General features: G+C 53.9%; 1 protein-coding gene and 1 long non-coding RNA gene across 2 annotated transcripts in view; one reads left to right on the forward strand and one right to left on the reverse strand.

The window, feature by feature from the left end:
* ZEB1 (zinc finger E-box binding homeobox 1) overlaps positions 1 to 10,763 on the reverse strand; it is a 111,355-nt gene extending 100,592 nt beyond the window's left edge. Inside the window, exon 1 of the mRNA XM_060192501.1 lies at positions 10,603 to 10,763. Within this exon, the coding sequence (XP_060048484.1) occupies positions 10,603 to 10,660 (58 nt within the window). The 5' untranslated portion in view covers positions 10,661 to 10,763. The remainder of the gene's footprint in view (positions 1 to 10,602) is intronic.
* On the forward strand, positions 10,227 to 19,705 carry LOC132538963 (uncharacterized). Its single transcript, XR_009550295.1, has 3 exons — positions 10,227 to 10,488; positions 17,713 to 17,821; positions 19,401 to 19,705. It is a non-coding gene; the product is annotated as an uncharacterized LOC132538963 (long non-coding RNA).
* The last annotated feature ends 2,765 nt before the right edge of the window (positions 19,706 to 22,470 follow it).

A 22,470-nucleotide genomic window follows, 5' to 3' on the forward strand; every position in this document is an offset into this window, starting at 1 on the left:
CTCTCCTCAGGATCCTGCTACCTCCACAGTAATCTGCCACCTCCATTCTATAGGCAAATAACATTAGGCCCAAAGAAATTTATTTTCCCAATTCATTCATTCATTCATTCATTCATTCATTCCTCCCCCCCCCCCTTTCTTTCTTTACCATAGCACTGCTCAGCTCTGGCTTATGGTGGTGTTCGTGTGGGGTTTGAACCTGGGACTTTGGAGCCTCCAGCATGACAGTCTCTTTGCAGAACCACTATGCTACCCACCTTCCTGCCCTATTTTCCCAATTTCATAGGTAAATCAATGGCATATTTAATGTCAGAACCTAATACATTTTTAATAGTTTTTTTTTTTCTGATTTGAGGTTCAATTGAGGGGATTGAACCTGGGACTTTGGAGTCTCAGGCATGAGTCTCTTTGCAGAACCATTATGCTGTCTACCCCAGCCCCCTAATACATTTTTATCTCCATTCAATGTTCAATGAAGTAACTTAAGTATTACAAAACAGAAAAAAATTGCCTTGACATCAACAATTTTCAAGGTAAACGGGTATTAAAAAGTAAAACCTTGGAGGCTGGGTGGTGGCACGCTCAGCTGAGAGCACACATTAAGGTTCAAGTCCCAGCTCCCCACCTGCAGGGGGCAAGCCTCGCGACCAGTAAAGAAGGCCTACAGGTGACTCTCTTTATCTCTACCTCCCCCCCTCAAATTATCCAGTACAAAACAAAGAACATAAAAGGAAACATGGCTACCAGGAGCAGTGGAGTTGTAGTGTAAGCACCAAGCTGCAAAGAAAACCCTGGTGTCAATAAAAAATTTTAAAAAGTAAAATACTTTATGAATGAAAATAAGAGATGCTGATCAGGATGCATTCTCAAGGAATAAGGATGGAGATTAAGAAAACAAGAAAGGTCACAAACTGTATCTTCAAGATATGGATTACAGGGGAGTTAGTCCAACGACTCATCCACTTTTGGGCATGAGAACTATTGAATGTGAATAAGAAAACACATGCATCTCTAATCTGCTCATGAAAGCTCAAAGTAACAAACTTTAATGTGCTAAAGCAAGGGCAGCTGGGAGAGGGTTTACCCAGGAGGCCCTGGACTGGTGTCCCCGAAACCATGTAGGAGCAGCAGCCTAGCACCAGAGGAAGCTCCATGGAAGATGGAGTGGTGCTGAGTCTGCTCCTTCTCCCTGTGCGTCTCTCTCTGCCTCACTCTGTCTGCAGCTGGCAGGGAGAGAGTCCGCCAGGAGTAGTGGAATGGCATAGTCACGAGGCTCTGATGAGGGAAGAGGGCTAACATGTGTAGCTAAAAGTCAACAAGATCAAGGGCTTATCCCAGAGTAGATAGAGTGCAGTAAAACCAAAATTTTAAAAAATCACCAGCATATGAATGGGATGGACAATCTGACTTTCCAAACAAAAGTAATAATAAACTCAGATATACTTTTAATCATTCATGAAATAAAACTCAGGCACAACTTCCTACACCTTCAAGTTTCCTTGTGAGCCAAGCAGAGGAGGGAGAGGCAGGAAAACTCCTGTCAGGCTCAATCACTCACTTAACAAGCCCTGATGGCCACCCGGAGAAGAGCATCTGAGCCCTGATGACCACCCGGAGAAGAGCATCTGTGTGCAGAGCAAGGGACCCGAACCCCCACCGCTACTTCTCAGCCGCGTTCCCCCAAAAGGGGTGGGTCACGTTCTCTGCCTGCCCGTCTCTGCACCTGTACTGAGGCTCGTGAGCTCAAGACTGGCTAGCACCTGTAAAGCCTTCAGGGATGTCGTCACATGTGTGCGCCGCTTTGCCACGTGAACGACACAGGCGGAACATGAAGGGAGCTTCAGGATCGCGGTCTGGGCCACACTCGCTCAGCATGGAGCGGCTGCTACCCATGTCAGGTTTTTCCTCCAACGACTACTGCCACCTACGAACCAAGGCGAGCCAGGTAACGTCCACTCTGAAGACTGACTGATGCAGCCAGAATGCGGCCCAACACCCCGTCATCAGAGCCACGTCCCGGCCCCTGCGGGCGCTCACTTAGAAGAGGAGCATGCCAGCGCAAGGTGGGGGCCTCGTCATCTAGGTGTGAAAGCAAGACTCCGGTTAGTTGCGAGAGATGAGTCCCTCTGACAAATGGCAATGGAGAGCTCGACTCCCGTCCACGCAGACATCTGTCTGAAAGCATGGTGGGAAGGGAAGTCTGCTTCAGGCAGTGGAAACTACAGTGTATTTAAAGGCATGGACGACAAACAGTTTTTAATACAGGCTACCGAGGTGGGAGGAAGTCAGACTGGCCACATGGTGGCTGATAAAGAGTTAAGGTAGAAAGCAGAACATCTGCCAGCTAAGCATGAACCTAAGGACAAGAATACTGCAGATGAAGATTTGGGGTCTCTGTTTTGGAACAAGATAGTAGGCCTATTTTAGCCCCCTTTATTCCTTTAACTTTACTTTTAGAAATATATTTATTTAGCTTATTGGGTAGAGACAGAAACTGAGAGGGAAGGGAGAGGTAGAGAAGGAAAGAGTGCGACATGGCAGCCCTGCCTCACCACTTGCAGAGCCTCCCCTGGCGAGTGGGGCCTGGGGCTTGAACACTGTACACATGGTTAACAGCTGTCCACCAAGTGTGCCACCACCCAGCCCCCTGGCTTTATTCCTTAAGTTAACAAAGATACAGGAAACAAACTTAGTTTGTCAAATAACTGAGTTGAGTGTTTAAACAAGGCTAGTTTTGGAATCAGTATGCATGACAGAGGAGAGTGAAGGGACGGGTGGCTCTAAGAGTCCAGGTGAGGGCGGTGGGGTGCTCAGTGCCAGAGCACAGGGCTTGCTTCCGACGGACCCAGGTCCAGTCCCGGACGTGCATCTGCCAGAGCGGAGCTGTTCTCTAGTCTCTCCATCTAGAATCCCCTCTCATAAAAGTCACGTTAAAGAAGCATTTGGGTGAGAAAAGAGGACTCCTAACCAACTGAAACATACATGTAGAGGAAAGGACCGATTTCAGAATTACATAGGCTGCAGAACTGGCGTATTCATTAATTACTAGTCCCAGGATCTCTCTGGAAAGCATAGCACACTGGTGGGACTAGTGGGATGGTGACTACATAAAGAAAGTAAGAGCAGCTAGGAGTGTCAGGAAATTGTGCGGATGTGGTTGAGCTTGGCAGGGCTCACAAAGCACCCTGAGTTCCTGATACTATGGCCTATCTACATAATCATTGTTTTGCCTGAAAGATCCCCACCCATTCCATTCCTTTGATCTGTCTTCTTTCTACCCTCAAGACCCTCCCTGCCTCCAGGGTATCATTAATCCCACCAGTTAAAACCCTCGCAACAGTTGCTGAGGAAGTCCCTACCTTTCCAGCCTTTCTCTGCCCCTTTTCTAACCATTTCCGTTTCCAACTTGCCACTTCCGGGTCTGCCTTTTAAAAAGCCTTGGCTCTCTGATCAATAAAGATATTACATTGCCTCACCACCGCCATGTGCTTGGTTCCTGAGTCATCTTCCTCACATTGCTGAGTGAATAGCAGCCCAGGCTGGCTCCGGTTGTGTTCTCTCCAACCCAGAGAGCACATGCCTGGGTAGAGGCACCCCCACGCTAGCCCGGCATAGGAGATAAAAACTGGGCATGTGGACCTTGAGAGTCCTGCTGGGTAAACAGGTGAAAAAAACAAAGCACAAATGCATATGTGTATTTCTAGTTCAGCCTATTTCTTTACAGTAAAGATTTTGCAAACAGGGACTGGTCGCTGGTGCACCTGGTTGAATGCACATGTTACAGTGCTCAATCACCCAGGTTCAAGCCCCCGGTCCCCACCTGCAGAGGAAAAGCTTCGCAAGTGGTGAAGCAGGGCTGCAGTGCTCTCTCTTTCTCCCTCCCTCTCTATCTTCCCTATCCTCTTGATTTCTGGCTCTCTATCCAATAAATAAAGCTAATAAAAAAATCAAAATAAAGGATTTTGCAAACATCAGTATGCAGGTGGACAAACTTGTAGGCAGAGTGTACTGTGTGAGGAAAAAGGGAGCTCTGGGTAATAATACAGGGGCTGGGGTGGTAGACTGAGTCAAGAAGGGGAACAGAAGACACAGGAAGGTAAGAACAGAATAAAATGAAGACAAACGAGCAAAACCTGCCGAATAAAATGAAGACAAACGAGCAAAACCTGCCGATGGAGGCAGCAATACCAAACGCAAGGAAATCAGAGTGATCGACAAGGGTCATGGGATGTGGAGGTCCTGGAGACCTATGCAAGCTTCAGGGGGAGTGAGAGGAAATCCTTAAGTAGGGGACTGAAAGACGGCTAAAGACATTTTAATATCAAAAGGATGAACTTATGTCACTTGACAATAAAAGTTAAATGATAAAATGCAAAACTTCACCATGTAAAGCCAGACTATGGGACACACGAAAGAACCAGTATGGAGAGAAACTCATCAAAATTCTGTAAAATGCTAGAAGTTGGCAAGTGAGAAACTAGGAATTGTTCCATCTATCGCTGGTACAGACAGAAAGTGATCTAGCCAGTTAGAAATATCCTGGCAGAATCTAGATGTACAAACAGGGGACTTACCCGTTTATATATCTCTTCCTAAAGAAGGCTCTTCCAGAATGACCTGCAGTGAAGGGTGGGACCAGCCGGTTGAGCACTCTGGGAGAACCGAGCAGTGTTTTTGCTAGATGCGAACCATAAAGCACTGTGCAGATAGAAGCAGCTAGACACACACACAGCAGGGCCAAGAGACCTCAAGCAGCGCTGGGTAAACAAAGTCAAACAGACCCGCGTGGCAGTTGTTTGGATGGATGCAAAACACACTACTCAACATTGCTTTAAAAGCAAAGTCATAAGCAGGAACATACATACTCCGTCCCTGTGGGTACAAACAAGAGTTACAAAGGACAGAGCGAACAGGAGTTCAGATCTAAAATAAACCATGATCCAAGCAACGCCAGCCTACGGCTGGGCAGTATCAAAGCCACTTTCTGCCTCTGAAACGGTCTAAGCAACACAGCCACTTTAATTCCATTTTGTGCACAGTGCAGAGAATGGGTTCAGGGCCTCCTGCATGCACAATGTTGTGGGGTGGAGTAGCCTCTACGGTCCTTTTTTAAATTTTCTTTTTTTGGGGGCGAAAGAAAGTAGGAGGAAGAGAGTAGGTGAGAGAGTGAATTCCCCTCAGCACTGCTCCACCATTCATGGAGCTTCCCCGGTGTCATTCCTGGAGTTGTATCAGTAGCTGTTTTGGAGATCTGTAAAGTTTGTTAGAATTCGGCAAAACCGTTAGCTGGTAGATCATTCTACACGGTGTGAAACATACACGATGTTTCAGTTGAAAGTTTCATGGAGCCTGATGCTTGTTACAATTTTAGAGAAACCTGCTCAAAATTCTCTAGCAAAAGGAATACTGAGCATAGAACCCGAGGGGCAGTTAGTTAACCTGGCTCTAACCAACTAGTTGTAGGAACTTGATTCAGGACTCTCAGTCTGTTGGCTAATCTGCAGCAATGAATTAAAAACCTTCCAGTCCCCAAACTATTTAATTTGCTAACTGATATTTATTCACATAAGTTATTTTCTTTCACATAAGTTATTTTCTTTCTCTTTTAGCCTTCCTTCCCTAACTCCCCTCTCTCAAACAGAAAAACAAGAATATGGAAAAAAGATTCAGAAATTATTAACAACAGGAGTGAATAGGCAACTTCGTCTTTCCCAGTAAATGCAAGAGACCACTGTAAAGTGACAGGGAACCTCTTTAAGTATCCAGTGCAGAGCCAGGTTAACTTGAGCCCAGACTCAGCCTCCGTTCCTTGAAGAGAGGTGCTGATGCTATTCCACAGGTTACACCAGGACCACTGCCCAGAGATTGTGGAGCTCCTCCGACTTGAACTTTCTAGGTTTCTGCCCATCTCTACCAATTTTTTAGGTAATAAAAAGTGGTGATCTCTAAAGCTTCCCTCCACTTAAAAACAGATTCCAAGAGAATGACGCATTTTTGAATTACTAGCACACTGAGCACTTCACAACAACAAAATCAATGTGGATTGGATGGCTATAAAGAACTTAAGGATAAGGGACATTTATCTGATCACCTTAGAGGTTGGTGACCATGAAGTAACCAAGCAAGAAAAGAACAGGGGTTCATTTTACAAAAAGAAAACTAAAAGTCAGGATACTTAAAATATATAAAAAGATGAAATCAAAATATTTTAAAAACCTGAAAACTAGAAATTGTGCTATCATCAAGGATCAAAACAGAGGACTCACAGCAGTGGGAGAACAACACCAAGGGCTGAGGGTGAAGATGGAAAGCTGGCGTCATTCTCCCATTTCACTTCCGCAAGGGTGGGGAGAGGGAGAGGGGCTGGGAATTAAGAGGTCGCAAAGCATCTGCTGCTCATAATTCCAGCACAGCTGTAGTCGGCACTGCAGGTTTTCATACGCAGGGACTTCAGTCACAGACACAACTTATACCTCAAACTCCATGCTTCAGATCTCAATAAACAAAGTGGCCACAAGAACAAATATGCTATGGGCAGGTAAATGTGATCCGCATGTACAGAAGGTAAGAAATAACGGGATGATATCTCAAGTGTTAAATAAGAGTCTAATGAAATGCTTCACAACTATAACACTGGCAGAGACTTGAATCTGACATATATATTTTTTGCCTTTCCTTCTGGAATCTTTCAGTTTATCTGTACCTGATAGCATATTCTAAACAGTGCCCAAGTTAATGATGCTTCAGACTATTATTTCATTGAAAAAAAAATGCCAGGCAGAATTTAGGTGTTAGCACTTTGCTGGTTCAGCCCAATTTCAGGTTTCCTGGCAGCATCAGCGAAGCCGGTCAAGTAAACTCTACAAATACACAGGAACCATTAACTTGGTGAACTTGGATGTCAAGGGGATGAATTCTCCCTTGTGGATACAATTCTCAAAACACTGTCTCATCCAGAGGAGGGATGCTTTTCTATAGTGATGTCTGTATAGAGAGGAGACTTGATTTTAACTGGGGCCACAGCAGAACTTTCCTACTATGTGCTTATCTCACTTCTTTCATACTTGCAGTGATTACCTGGCTAGCAAGACGCACAGCACTTAAAATAGTCTGCATCTATTTTTTAATCAGGTACTAGCTCTCTACTGAAATGCTTCCATGATCTGTCAAGAATGAGTATTTCCGTTTACCGGCCTGCTGGAAATGCCCACTAAGTTGCAAAATGTCATCGAGCCCTCTCCCGCACACGGACCCTCTCCTGATGGCCGCCGACTTCTAGGCTGTGAGAAGCAGCAGCAAAGATGCTGCATCTGTGCTCAGCTCTGGCTGACACGTCCTCGTGGTTCACACAAGGAAAAGCGACAGACCACAGAGCAGAGGGCACGCGGGACGCACCGCCTGTCTGCAGTCTCCGAAGCCGAGATGCTCACCTAAGACTGAGGCGCACACGCTCCAGGGACGCACTAGGAGGCGGGCGCGGGCTGCGCCCAACATGCCAGGTGCCCAACATGCCAGACGCCCCAACATGCCAGGCTCACCAACATGTCAGACGCCCCAACATGCCAGGCGCCCCAACATGCCAGGCACCCCAACATGCCAGGCACCCAACATGTCAGGGGCACCAACATGCCAGGTGCCCAACATGCCAGGCGCCCAACATGCCAGGGGCACCAACATGCCAGGTGTACCAACATGCTAGGCGCCCAACATGCCAGGCACCCCAACATGCCAGGCGCCCAACATGCCAGGCGCCCAACATGCCAGGCGCACCAACATGCCAGGCACCCAACATGCCAGGCGCCCAACATGCCAGGGGCACCAACATGCCAGGCGCCCAACATGCCAGGCGCACCAACATGCCAGGCACCCAACATGCCAGGCGCCCAACATGCCAGGGGCACCAACATGCCAGGCGCCCAACATGCCAGATGCACCAACATGCCAGGCGCCCAACATGCCAGGCGCCCAACATGCCAGATGCACCAACATGCCAGGCGCCAGACCGGCCCGGAGGGCGACCCGGCGGGGTCCATGAGGCGGAGGTGTGGGCCTGCCTGGGGCACATGCCTGGGCCGGGCAGTACCGAGGGTCAGGGCGGTGGCACCTGGCACCTGCGGCCGCCCACCAGCGCTTCAAGCCCTGCGCCTCACAGCCCGCTGCCCCGCCCGCCCGTCTGCCTGTGTGTCTGTCTTCTGTCTGTCTTCCAGTCGGAGACTCGCCACCAGCGGCCAATCAGGGGCTCTGCGGGCCAGGCGGGCGGTGGTCGCGCTTCGCAGTGTAGACGCGGCAAAGCAGGCAGCGGATGAGGCGACGAGCACCAGACCCGCCCGTGAGCACGAGCGCGACACCCGACCAGACCCTGACCCGACCCTGACCCGACCCTGACCTGACCCGACCCCGACCCGACCCGACCCTGACCCTGACCCGACCCGGACCCGATCCCAACCCGACCCCGACCTGACCTGACTTCAACCCGACCCTGACCCGACCCGAACCGGGCGGGAGCCGCACACAGGCCGGACAGAGCGGCAGAGCAGCGATTAGCACGGCGGCCCTCGATGGGAGCCCCACGCCCGCCCGCCCCGCCCGCACAGGCTCGGCCGCCCGCAGCCCGGACCCGAGGCCCTTTGTTCCCGCGGCCTCATCCCTCCTGCTCCGCTACCTGCGCGGGCGGCCATGGGCTGCGGGCTGCGGCAGGTGAGCAGGTGGCCGTGCGCCGGCGCGCTCCTGTCACACGTGTCGTCACGGGGCGGGGGGCGGCACCCGGGCGGGGCGGCGGGGCCGCATCGGGGGCCGGGACCCGGGGTCAGGGCGTTCGGGGTCGGGGGGCAGAGGTCAGGGGGCCGAGGGGGGGTCGAGGTCGGGGGTCAGGGGGTCGAGAAGCTGCATGAGGTTCGGGGTCGGGGGGCAGAGGTCAGGGGGGTCGGGGGCCAGGGGGTCGGGGGTCAGGGGGTCGGGAAGTCGCATCGGGGTTCGGGGTGGGGCCCCGTGCAGAGTGGAGGCGGACGCGGGTCCGAGCGGCTCCTTATACGGACGCGGACGTGGGCGGGCGCCCAGGTGCCGGGAGGGGCCGCAGTGTCGCCCGTCACCGCCGAGGGCGCGTCCACACAGTCGTGTCGGCCCGCCCGCGCCCCGCACCGCCCGGCGCCGCCCCGCACCCGCCTCACCCCGCCCCGCACCCACCTCGCCCCGCACCGCGCTCGCCTCGCCCCGCCCCGCACCCACCTCGCCCCGCACCGCGCTCGCCTCGCCCCGCCCCGCCCCGCCTCACCCCGCCCCTCACCCGCCTCGCCCCGCACCGCGCCAGCCTCGCCCCGCACCCGCCCAGCACCCGCCCGCGCCCCGCACCGCACTACCCGGCGTCTGGCGGCGGCCAAGTAACTTGCACAAACCGAAAGAGAGCGAGCGACCGGGGAGACAGAGCCGAGACAGAGACAGAGACAGAGACGGGGCCCGGACCAACTCCAGAGCGCCGGGGTGGGCGTTGAGGACGGAACCCCTCACACACTCACGGGGCTGAGGACGGGACCCCACACACACACTCACGGGGTCTGCGCTGAGGGCCGGGACCCCCCCCTCACACACTCACGGCGCTGAGGACCGGGACCCCCCCTCACACAGTCACAGGGTAGGCGCTGAGGACCGGGACCCCCCCTCACACACTCACGGGGTCGGGCTGAGGGCCGGGACCCCCCCTCACACTCACGGGGTCGGGCTGAGGGCCGGGACCCCCCCTCACACTCACGGGGTCGGCGCCCCCCCTCACACTCACGGGGTCGGGCTGAGGGCCGGGACCCCCCCTCACACTCACGGGGTCGGGGCCGGGACCCCCCCTCACACTCACGGGGTCGGCGCTGAGGGCCGGGACCCCCTCTCACACTCACGGGGTCGGGCTGAGGGCCGGGACCCCCTCTCACACACTCACGGGGTCGGCGCTGAGGACCGGGACCCCGCTCACACACTCACGGCGCTGAGGACCGGGACCCCCCCTCACACACTCACGGGGTCGGGCTGAGGCCCGGGACCCCCTCTCACACACTCACGGGGTCGGCGCTGAGGACCGGGACCCCGCTCACACACTCACGGCGCTGAGGACCGGGACCCCCCCTCACACACTCACGGGGTCGGGCTGAGGGCCGGGACCCCCCCTCACACTCACGGGGTCGGGCTGAGGGCCGGGACCCCCCCTCACACTCACGGGGTCGGCGCTGAGGGCCGGGACCCCCCCTCACACTCACGGGGTCGGCGCTGAGGGCCGATCCTCTGAGAGGGCGCTGAGGGCCGGGGATCCCCCTCCCGGACGGGGCTGCGGGTCGATCCCCCGAGCGGGCGCTGAGGGCCGGGACCCCACTCGGGAGCACGGCTGAGGGCCGGGCCCCCCGGCGACCCCGCAGGCCGCCCCCAGCCCAAGTTCCGCGCCGAGCGGCGGCGCCAAGTTCCCGGAGCAACAGCGCGGCCGCCGCCCGCCGGCTAACGGTCCGCCGCCAGGTGAGCGACACATAACGGTCCGCGCCCGCCCGCCGCCCGCCGCCCGCCGCCGCCCGCCGCCCGCCGCGCTTCTTGGCCGCACTTTGCGGCCGCCCGCCGCCGCCGCCCGCTCACCGTTGTTGCGCCGCGGGTTCGCCTGCTTCCTGCGCTTACACCTGGGGCCATCCGCCATGATCCTCGCGCCGCGTCTCCGCTCCGCCGCCGCCTCCCGCGCGCCCCCGCCCGCCGCCGCCGCACCTGGTTTACGACACTCGCTTTACGACATCACCTTCCCCACACCTACGGCCGCGCGCTACGGCCGGAACCGCGTTGCCAGGCAGCGGGCGGGCGGGCGGGGAGGGCAGGTAACGGGCGCGGGGGGGGGGACAGAGGGACACGGGGGGACAGAGGGACACGGGGGACGGTTGGACACGGGGGATGGGGGGACAGAGGGACACGGGGGACGGGCGGACAGAGGGACACGGGGGACGGGGGGACACGGGGGACGGGCGGACAGAGGGACACGGGGGGACAGAGGGACTCGGGGGGACAGAGGGACACGGGGGACACGGGGGACACGGGGGACGGGCGGACAGAGGGACACGGGGGGACAGAGGGACACGGGGGACGGGCGGACAGAGGGACACGGGGGACGGGGGGACACGGGGGACGGGCGGACAGAGGGACACGGGGGACGGACGGACAGAGGGACACGGGGGACAGAGGGACACGGGGGGACAGAGGGACACGGGGGACGGGGGGACACGGGACGGGGGGACACGGGGAGACGGGGGGACAGAGGGACACGAGGGGACGGACAGAGAGACACGGGGGACGGACAGAGGGACATGGAGGACGGATGGACAGAGGGACACGGGGTACAGAGGGACACGGGGGACAGACAGAGGGACACGGGGGTATGGGGGTGACATGGGACGGACAAAGGGACATGGGGGACAGACGGACACGGGGGGACAGAGGGACAGAGGGACACGGGGGGACGGACAGAGGGACACGGGGGACAGTGGGACACGGGGGAGGGGGAGATGGACAGGGGACACTGTGGGGACAGGGGGACAGAGGGGTGAGGGACAAAGTGGGGGATGGAGGGGGATACAGTGAGGGGGAGGAGGGAGAAGGAAGGGAGGGGAGGAGGGAGGGGGATGGAGGGAGGGGGAGGAGGAATGGGGAGGAGGGAGGGGGATGGAGGGAGGGGGAGGAGGAATGGGGAGGAGGGAGGGGGGTGGAGGGAGGAGGGAGGGGAAGGGGGAGGGCAGGGACAGAATGAGGGGACGGAAGGGTGGGTGCAGCCTCCTGCCTGTTGCCAGGGCCACCTTCTGTCACCTGTGGAGACGGGCAGCTACCTCGTACTGGGGGCACCTCAGCTGCAGCTGGGACGGTCCCGTGGGCACCCGGCCGCCCCGAGGAGCTGCACACCAGGACCGGGTCCGAGCTGGGAAGGAGGCAGCAGGGCGCGGGCACAGCGGGTGGCACAGCCTAGTCATCTGGCCAAGGACACGCGCTGGCCGTCCTGTTGCCTCAGCCTCACGGGTCTGCAGTCGCTGCCTGGGCTGCAGCCCCTGGCCTGGCGCCTCCCGCCCTGCCTGCTCCTCTTCCTCATGGCTTCCTTCCACCTTTCCTTCCTTTTTAAAAAAAAAAAAATCTCATTTGTTATTGGATAGCCGGAGAGAATTGAAAGGGGAGAGTGAGACAGAGACGGAGAGACACCAGAGAGACACCTGCAGCCCTGCTTCACTCATGAAGCCTCCCTCCTGAAGGTGGGGGCCAGGGGCTCGAACCCGGGGCCTCGCACACTGTGCCGGGCACTCGGCCGCTGTGCCACCACGCAGCCCCTTGGGCTCTTTACCGGCTCTGGCTCCTCTGCTGCTCACAGCCACCCTAAGCAGCCCCTGCTTTTTCACGGGCTGCCCGTCCTCTGTCCATCTGTCCGTCCTCTGCCTCTCAGGCCACGGGCAGGTTGCCACGCTGTGTGATGTGTTGGGTTCCAGCCATCGGGGGCACTGCAGATGGTGAGAGGAGAGAGCAGGCCAGCCGTGGCCGGGTGTCTGGCGGGTCGTGGTCGGCGCCGCTGCTCTGTGCCTGGGCCTAGAGGCAGCCCTGGCTTCCTCCAGGCACTTGGTCTTTCACCGTGGTCTCAGTCTGCCCACCTCTGTCGACAGTCTCTCCAGTGAGCTCCTCGGACTGACCCACGGCTCTATCTGCCGTTCCTGTCCGCTTGCAAGGGCCACAGAGGGCACTGGGTCCAGCCAGGCCAGACAGGTGTCGCCCTTCGTAAGGATTGGGCAGTCACTTCCGCCTGCCACCCCACACGGTCAGGTGATGAGCACTAGGACGTCTGGGAGGGCACTATTTTGCCTACCAAGGTCTGCAAACTTCGAGCCTCATGACGTAGAAATATGTTTTTATTGATTCACTCCTTCACCTTGATAAGCATTGCTGGTACCAGGGTTATCACCAGGGTTCCATACTCAGGCAACCTCATGATCCCATAGAGGAAGAGAGATGGAGAGACTGAGGTTATCACCAGGGTTCCATGCCCACACAACCTCATGATCCCCATAGAGAGAGAGAGGGAGAGACAGAGGTTATCACCAGGGTTCCATGCCCAGGCAACAACATGATCCCCATAGAGAAGAGAGAGGGAGAGACAGAGGTTATCACCAGGGTTCCATGCCCACACAACCTCATGATCCCCATAGAGAGAGAGGGGGAGAAAGAGGTTATCACCAGGGTTCCATGCCCACACAACCTCATGATCCCCATAGAGAGAGAGAGGGAGAGACAGAAGTTTTAACCAGGGTTACATGCCCAGGCAACATCATGATCCCCATAGAGAAGAGAGAGGGAGAGACAGAGGTTATCACCGGGATTCCATGCCCACACAACCTCATGATCCTCATAGAAGGAGAGAGAGGGAGAGACAGAGGTTATTACCAGGGTTCCATGCCCAGGCAACATCATGATCCCCATAGAGAAGAGAGAGGGAGAGACAGAGGTTATCACCAGGGTTCCATGCCCACACAACCTCATGATCCCCATAGAGAGAGAGAGAGGGAGAGACAGAAGTTATCACCAGGGTTCCATGCCCACACAACCTCATGATCCCCATAGAGAGAGAGAGGGAGAGACAGAGGTTATCACCAGGGTTCCATGCCCACACAACCTCATGATCCCCATAGAGAGAGAGAGGGAGAGACAGAGGTTATCACCAGGGTTCCATGCCCAGGCAACCTCATGATCCCGTAGAGAGAGAGAGAGGGAGAGACAGAGGTTATCACCAGGGTTCCATGCCCAGGCAACAACATGATCCCCATAGAGAAGAGAGAGGGAGAGACAGAGGTTATCACCAGGGTTCCATGCCCACACAACCTCATGATCCCCATAGAGAGAGATAGGGAGAGACAGAGGTTATCACCGGGGTTCCATGCCCACACAACCTCATGATCCCCATAGAGGGAGAGAGAGGGAGAGACAGAGGTTATCACCAGGGTTCCATGCCCACACAACCTCATGATCCCGATAGAGGGAGAGAGAGGGAGAGACAGAGGTTATCACTAGGGTTCCATGTCGACATAACCTCATGATCCCCATAGAGAGAGAAAGGGAGAGAAAGAGGTTATCACCGGGATTCCATGCCCACACAACCTCATGATCCTCATAGAAGGAGAGAGAGGGAGAGACAGAGGTTATTACCAGGGTTCCATGCCCAGGCAACATCATGATCCCCATAGAGGAAGAGAGAGGGAGAGACAGAGGTTATCACCATGGTTCCATGTTGACACAACCTCATGATCCCATAGAGGAGAGGGAGAGACAGAGGTTATCACCAGGATTCCATGCCCAGGCAACATCATGATCCCCATAGAGAAGAGAGAGGGAGAGACAGAGGTTATCACCAGGGTTCCATGCCCACACAACCTCATGATCCCCATAGAGAGAGAGGGGGAGAAAGAGGTTATCACCAGGGTTCCATGCCCACACAACCTCATGATCCCCATAGAGAGAGAGAGGGAGAGACAGAAGTTTTAACCAGGGTTACATGCCCAGGCAACATCATGATCCCCATAGAGAAGAGAGAGGGAGAGACAGAGGTTATCACCGGGATTCCATGCCCATACAACCTCATGATCCCCATAGAGAGAGAGAGAGGGAGAGACAGAGGTTATCACCAGGGTTCCATGCCCACACAACCTCATGATCCCCATAGAGAGAGAGAGGGAGAGACAGAGGTTATCACCAGGGTTCCATGCCCAGGCAACCTCATGATCCCGTAGAGAGAGAGAGGGAGAGACCGAGGTTATCACCAGGGTTCCATGCCCAGGCAACCTCATGATCCCGTAGAGGGAGAGACAGGGAAGCAGAGACCTCTAAGACTGCTGCACTGTCCTGGAGACTCCCCCACTCATGCCCTCCAGTGGTAGTCCACCCAGACCTCCCTAAGTGTTAGGCTAACTGGTTCTTACTTTTCCTCTGACACTGAGCTCTGTGACACAGTAACTTTAATAACTATTAGCTTGTCTTTTCACACAGCTTATAACTTTGAGCTCATCCCTTGTGCTATGTCAGTGCAGTGCCTGTCTGCAAGACGTGTGCTTCCTCCCCTGGTTTGTGTAGGAAACACAGTGGCTAAGCGCTTTCTTCGCCCATGCCCCAGAAACAAGAGCAACAGCCCCAAAGGATGGTTTCATTCATTATCATATTAACATAAAGATTATATAATGTGTACCACATATATAATGTGTAGTAATACAGGGTTAATGAATAGAGAGAAATTGAGAGGTGGGGTGGAGAGGGGGTATGACCCACTATGAAGTTTTCCCCCTGCAGGTGGGGACCAGGGGCTTGAACCCAGGTCCTTGCTCTCTGTGTCACAAGTGCTAACCAGGTGCACCACCGCCTGGCTCCTGTTCATCACCATTTTGCTGTGGCACTGATGAGAAGCCCAGCTCAGGGTGGATCAAGTGTGGAGCTGGCTTTGTTCTTTCCAGGAACTTGTCAGCAACGCCTGGGGTTTGCCTGAGCTCACCCAGCGTCAGGGAGACCTTAGTGGACGTGGCAGGACTTGTCAGAGGAGCGTCCACTCCGGCAGACTGCAGCGTTTGCGGAGAGCATCCTGCGCCTGAGGACCGCGTGGGGGTGGGGCAGTCGGATGCAAAGGCATCATCAGAGGGAAGTACTGTACGCGGCTGGCCGTGCGAGCGAGACATGAAAGACGTAGCATCTTGGGCCACAGGGATTATGGGTTATGGAAGAGGTTTATTTTTTTATTTTACTTATTTTTATTTTTTATTTATAAAAAGGAAACACTGACAAAACCATAGGATTAGAGGGGTACAATTCCTACCACCAGAACTCCGTATCTCATCCCCTCCCCTGATAGCTTTCCCATTCTCTATCCCTCTGGGAGCATGGACCCAAGGTCATTGTGGGATGCAGAAGGTGGGAGGTCTGGCTTCTGTAATTGCTTCCCCGCTGAACATGGGTGTTGTCAGGTGGATCCATACTCCCAGCATGTCTCTCTCTTTCCCTAGTGGGGCAGGGCTCTGGGGAAGCGGGGCTCCAGGAAACATTGGTGATAATGTCTGTCCAGGGATGTCTGGTCAGCATCATGATGGCATCTGGAACCTGGTGGCTGAAAGAAGAGTTAACCTGCAAAGCTGGAAAAAGGACCAGAAAGCTGGATCAGGGAAGAGAGTTTTTAAAAAGCCAGTGGCGCTGTGAGATAACTCATCTGGATAGGGTGTGTCTGTCTTCAGTGTTGTGTGCCATGACCGGGAGTGAGTCCCAGCCCTCGGGGCACCAGGGGGAGCTTTGGTGCTGTGGTGTCTCTCTGTGTCTCTGTCTCTCTCTGGCCATGCAGACCAGAGGGGTGAAGCCCTGGTAACAACAGCAACATGCTCTGGAAGTTACTTTGATTAGTTAACTGACGGCATCTTTCCTAAGTGTCACAAAAGAACAGGGTGCAAAACACCGACTGTTGTCAGCGTTCAGCATAAACTATCAGCAATCAAAATGGCCCGCAGAATTATTCACTCAGATCCTGTTATTTGTGTGAGAAAACCGGCTTCTTGGAATGACTCCATATGCGGGCTATCACAAACAGAATGTAGGGCCTTGGCGATTGTTGCGCCGGGCTACTTTGTTAAAGTATTGCCTTCTCTTGCACTCACTTTTCTAGGCTTCAGGGACGCTGTCTACAGAGGCCAAACCAAATGCTGTTGTGCGTGGCTGGGGCTCCATCGGAGGCCTCTGCTCCTCAGGCCCATCCTGCCCATGGCTAGACAAAAGCACCCAGTGAAAGAAGTTGACCCTGAATAACTCAGAATCCACTGGCGCTCTCCCTCAACTATGAAAACGTTGCGTGGTCGTTCCAGGCCTCTCTGCACTTCTCCCTGGAAAGCGGGGAGCAGTGACGTCACAGCAGAGGCCTCTCAGTTCCCGTGGGAGACGCTGCAGAACTCTTAGTTTCCAGGCCATTTGCTAGCAGCTACAGTTCATCACACAGGAAAATTGCTTCGTCTTGGGGAGAGAAGGTGCTGCAGGTGAGAGAAGACGGGTGAGTGGCCAACACTTGAAGGTTTCAGTCTAAGTGGAGAATGGTCGCTGCCGGTGTCCACAGGCGGGACGGAAGCTGCTTCCCACGGCGAGATGGAGACCTTGCACCCGCTCTGTTTGGAGTCCAGAGCGCAAAGGTCAAAGGATGGGGAGACAGATCCTCTCCCAGTCCGCTCTCACGGAGCAGTGTGATAGGGACCTGCCGGCAGTACGCTGCCGCTTGGTGTCACTGGGTCAGTATGTGGGATTCCCCTCAAGTGGGCAGAAATAGATTCACACAGCCTAAGCCGGGGCTCCCGCCTGTTACAGATCACGCCTGTAAGTCCCCCGTCTAAATTCCTTAGCACACAGTGACACAGCAGCTACTAAGCTGAAGCATAGTGATCATGTTCACATTCAGAAAAAGAATTATGAGTGGATTTTAGTGGATACCATCTCTTGATGCTCAGTGTTTGCAAGTCTCCTCGGACGAAATTCTGAGTGACTCAGAACTCCTCCTATACCCGCCTCGTACTCCCGCCTCGTGCTCCCGCCTCCTGCTCCCGCCTCCCGTGTCTCGGAGTCTTCTTACCTCCCTGCCCTCCTCGGTGCTCCCTGCTCCTCCCCGACTCCCCAGTCTCTGAGATTTTACTCCCTTTACTGGATCTCCCTCTCACGCTCTGCTGTCAGTGTCCTGGCAGGCACCATGACATCCCACCGGAATGGCGCGTGGCCGGGAGTGTGTGCACCGCCTGTGCTCTCCAGAGGTGCTGGGAATGTGGCTCCAGGCCTCTGCGAGGTGAGGTTCGCGTGATGTGACCCTCTGTGGCTAGGGTAGGAAGAGATTCCTCAGTGGGAACACATATGGAAGGTGTTCTCAGCTTGTCTCAGACAAAAATTACTTCATAACCATACCCTGAACTTAACCTGCCAGAAAACAACAAGCCCTGAAAGGCGGTGACCCTTCTTACCTGAGCTGCCAGGTAACCCTGTCGCCTCAGAACCATTACGCATGGCACTCATATGCCTAGAAAGCAAATGCAGGGGAAACATTGATTTCTGGAGCAAAGACCAAAAAAGGAAAATAAAGAGTTGATACATATCACTCCAGCCACTTAAATTCTGAATTAGAATTTAGCAGTCTCTAGACTGTTTATGGATGGGAGGTCATATGACAAATGAAATCTTTGACGTTACTGAGACAAAAGAAAATACTGCTGTGTTCTAGAGTGGAGACCACCAACTGGGAAAAGTGATAGATGGGGGGAATCTCATGATACATGGCTGCTAGCACAGTCCACAAACAAAACATATTTAGTATAACTGTCTCAGAGGCAGGACTGATGTCCAGAGAATCTAGCTGCACACAGTGCCACACACACACACGCACACGCACACGCACACGCACGCGCACCGCACACGCGCGCGCGCGCGCGCACACACACACACACGATAGGTACAAGGAAGGAGAATTTTTAAAAGTAAGAGGGGGTAAAAATATACTCGCTAGCAATCTGGAGAGAATTCTGAGAGCAGCTTCTACTCACACTGTCCAAGGGGAGAAGACTAGAGATGTAAACAGAGACACAGGTAATGCCCACAGCAATGTCAACAGAGGAAAATTATCTTTTAACAGTCGTCCTGATCACTGGTAATGATTTTAGAACAAAGTAAATCAGAGTGGTATTGAGAAGGAATCTCTGCCCAGACTCGCTAGTATGAACGTGTAAGAATAACTTCTTTCAGTAGCGGGGAGGCTCGGGGTGGAAAAATGACTGCAGAAAATGTTGCTGGTTTGCTTCTAGAAAACAACAGTGCTGCAGTAAAAGAGAACTGAGATCAAACGTTAAAAAGTTCAAGATTTCCAAACCTGCCACTCGGCCTTATAAAATGAGCAAGGAACCAAGGGGAGAGAGCCTAGCCTGGAAGAGGTTAAGAACCCATTTATTCCTCTGGCAAATAATTCTCAATCGGCTTCTGTATGCAAGGCATGGTTCTAATGAGTTCTTGGAAAACGGAGTAATAAAGCTAGTAAGAAACTTGTATATTAAAAGAGGCCCAGGTGACATGGAAAATAGGAGAGAATCGGAGTGATGGGGATGCAGAGGATCGCCTTTCCTGTTGCGAAAGCCCCAGAGCTCTGCAGCGCGCTCACAGAAAGGTCTGTCCCAGCGGGCTCGCGGTCCAGTCGACGCCTCCTCAGCTACTCTGTAGTTCTTGTTTGGTCCAAGGCAGGTGTCACAGCAGGAAGTGGGCTGTCGAGTTGTTGTGAAGTATTTTCCCCTTATGAATGTTGCTGCAGTCAACAAATCTGTGTGGAATCTTCCATCCATTGGATCCCCGGCACCTGTTTACTCACCCTTTGTTGTTCACTTCAGTAAATGCTACTTCGCTTCTGTTTGAACACAGCAGAGCTGAACATATGTGCACTTTCAGTCATGACAACATTTCGGGGCTGGGGGACACTCAGCCTGCAGAGGGCACCTCACCATGTCGGGGGGCTCAGGATCGAGACCCCGCACCACACAGGCTCACCATACACCCGAGTTCAAGCCCCTGGTCCCCACCTGCAGGGGGAAAGCTTCATGAGTGGTGAAGCAGGGCTGCAGGCGTCTCTCTGTCTGTCTCCCTCTCTATGTATTTCTGTCTCCATCCAATAATAGATAAATAAAAATAAATGTTAAAAAAGCACGCGAGCACGCATTAGGATGGAGACAGGAAGCTGGCGCACACCATTGCGCCACAGTAAGAGCAGCGGGAGGCCTCCCTCAGTGCTCCTTGCTCTCCCCACCTCCTGCGATCCACACAGCATTCTGGAAGGGCAGGTCTCTGGACACGGAGCCTCAGAGAGGCGGGTCCTCCAGGGTGGCTGCTGCAGCGGTGTGGGGGTAGAAGGCCGTGTCCAGGGCCAGCCAGTCTCCCAAGCACCCTGCAGGAGCAGCTATCTGCCTGTGGGCTGACGTGGCGTTGTGCTGGAGACCGTCGCAGTCCACAGGAGCGATTGACCAGGAGTGACTCAGCCTCTCTCCTGACTCCAGCTTCCTGCTCCTCTGCCCTGGGCAGCGGCTCAGTGTCCTTCCTCCACCTCCCCTGCTCCAGCCAGGCGCTGGGAGCAGAGGGACATCCTCCAACAAGAGGCCAGGAAGCACAGGCTCAACCTTGAGCCGGCTTGCTTTTCATGCTGGTCTCACTTAGGATGCAAACTGTACATTTGTTCAAAGCAAAATACTGCCTCTTGTACAGTGATTCTTAGCACATCACAACTTTTTTAAAATGAATTTTATTAGTGATTTAATAGTGATTGACAAGATTGTGGGATAAGAAGGATGCAATTCCAAACAAGCAATACAATCGCAAACAAGCAGAGTTCCGTGCCCCATCCCCTCCATTGGAAGCTTCCCTGTTCTTTATCCCTCTGGGAACATGGACCAAAATTCTTTATGAGGTGCACAAGGTGGAAGTTCTGGCTTCTGTCATGGCTTCTCCGCTGAACATGTGTGTTGGATCCACACCCCCAGCCTGTGTCTGTCTGTCTCTAGTGAGGCAGGGCTCTGGGGAGGGGAGGCTCCAGGACACATGGGTGAGGGCGTCTGCCCAGGGAGGTCAGGGTGGCGTCATGGTAGCACCTGGAAACTGGTAGCTGAAAAAGCATTAAGAGATAAAGCAGAACAAATTGCTTAATAATCAGGAACCTAAAGGCGAGAATGTAGCTGATGAGATTTGGGGCCTTCATGTGGGAAGAAGCTAGGAAGTCTATTTTAGGCATGTCCTAAGGGACCCATGACTTTACTAATTTTTGTGTGAACCCAACAGCTAACATGCAGGTGGACTAAAAGTCTTGTCTGGGGAGATGGTGTCAAAGTTGAGAATAGGACTAGAAAGCTGGATCAGGGCAGAGAGCAGCTCCCAAATATGGGGAAAGTTTATAAATACCATTAACTGTAGACCCCATCAATCTGACCCAGGAGTCACATCTGTTCACATTCAGCACAGGAGTCTGTGTGGCCTCCGAGTCCCTGTCAGTCTGAGCTCACCGTCCATGGTCACAGCTGGAACATTCCAGGCTGCTCTCATGTCAGGACCCGTCTTCCTCAAGGGGCAGAGCAGGCTGACCAGCCTCCCTTCAGAGAGTGGGGAGTCCCCATCATTGTTCCTTGAGGGCAAAGTCCTGTAGAGGCCCACAAAGAGTTTAGTATGTTGTTCCTAATGGCAGTGACCCGTGATGGTGGAGAGAGGGGTCTGTTAGAAGTCTGGGCCCATCATATCTGTGTGGGAATCCCAGGACTCCCTGATTAGGGCCTGGGATGATGGGGTGGCCTGGTCGTGACCAAAAGGGCCATCATTAAAGTGTACATCACAACTTTTGAGTTGAAAAAAATCTCAAAGAAGCTGGCATTGTAAAAATTAATATTTCAAAGCCAAAAGTTTAGAATTCAGATTAGTGATCTGTCCCCAACTCAACCCTTGACCCAGGTTCAAGCCCTCAGTCTCCCCCTGCAGGGGAAAGCTTTGCAAGTGGTGAAGCAAGACCACAGGTGTTTGTCTCCCTATCTCAATTTCTGCCTATCTCTATCAAGTAAATAAATAACAATTTAAAGGAAATATTTATAAGAGATTAATAAGCCTACACGATAAGAGAGAAAGACCCTCATGAACTGCAAGATCTGGAAATGGGTTTACACCTCTCCTTGCCTCAGAAATTCTTCAGCCTTTAGAAACCTCCAGCAGATGCTACCTTTTCTCAAGGGAGAGAGGTAGGGCGCTCCTGCTGCGTGATGCCAAACCCCATCCCGTTACTTGAGACACAGTGAGATCCACTTAGGAGATTGTGAGTACACACACACACACTCTCTCTCTCTCTCTCTCTCTCACACACACACACTCACACACTCACACACACACTCACACACACACTCACACACACACACTCATACACACTCAAACACATACACAAACTCATACACACACACTCACACACACTCATACACACACACTCACACACACTAACACACACTCATACACACACAATCACACACACTCATACACACACACACTCAAACACACTCTCACACACACACACTGACACACACACTCCCACACACACTCACACACACTAACACACACTCTCTCACACACACACTCACACACTCACACACTCACACACACTCACACACACTCACACACACACTCACACACACACTCACACACTCACACACACACTCATACAAACACACACACACTCACACACTCACACACACACTCATACACACACACTCACACACTCACACACTCACACTCACACACACTCATAAACACACACACTCACACAGACTCATAAACACACACTCACACACACACTCACACACACATACACACATTCACACACACACTCACACACACTCACACACTCTCTCTCACACACACTCACACACACACTCACACACACGC

The sequence above is a fragment of the Erinaceus europaeus genome, chromosome 6, assembly GCF_950295315.1.
Source record: "Erinaceus europaeus chromosome 6, mEriEur2.1, whole genome shotgun sequence".
NCBI lineage: Eukaryota > Metazoa > Chordata > Mammalia > Eulipotyphla > Erinaceidae > Erinaceus > Erinaceus europaeus.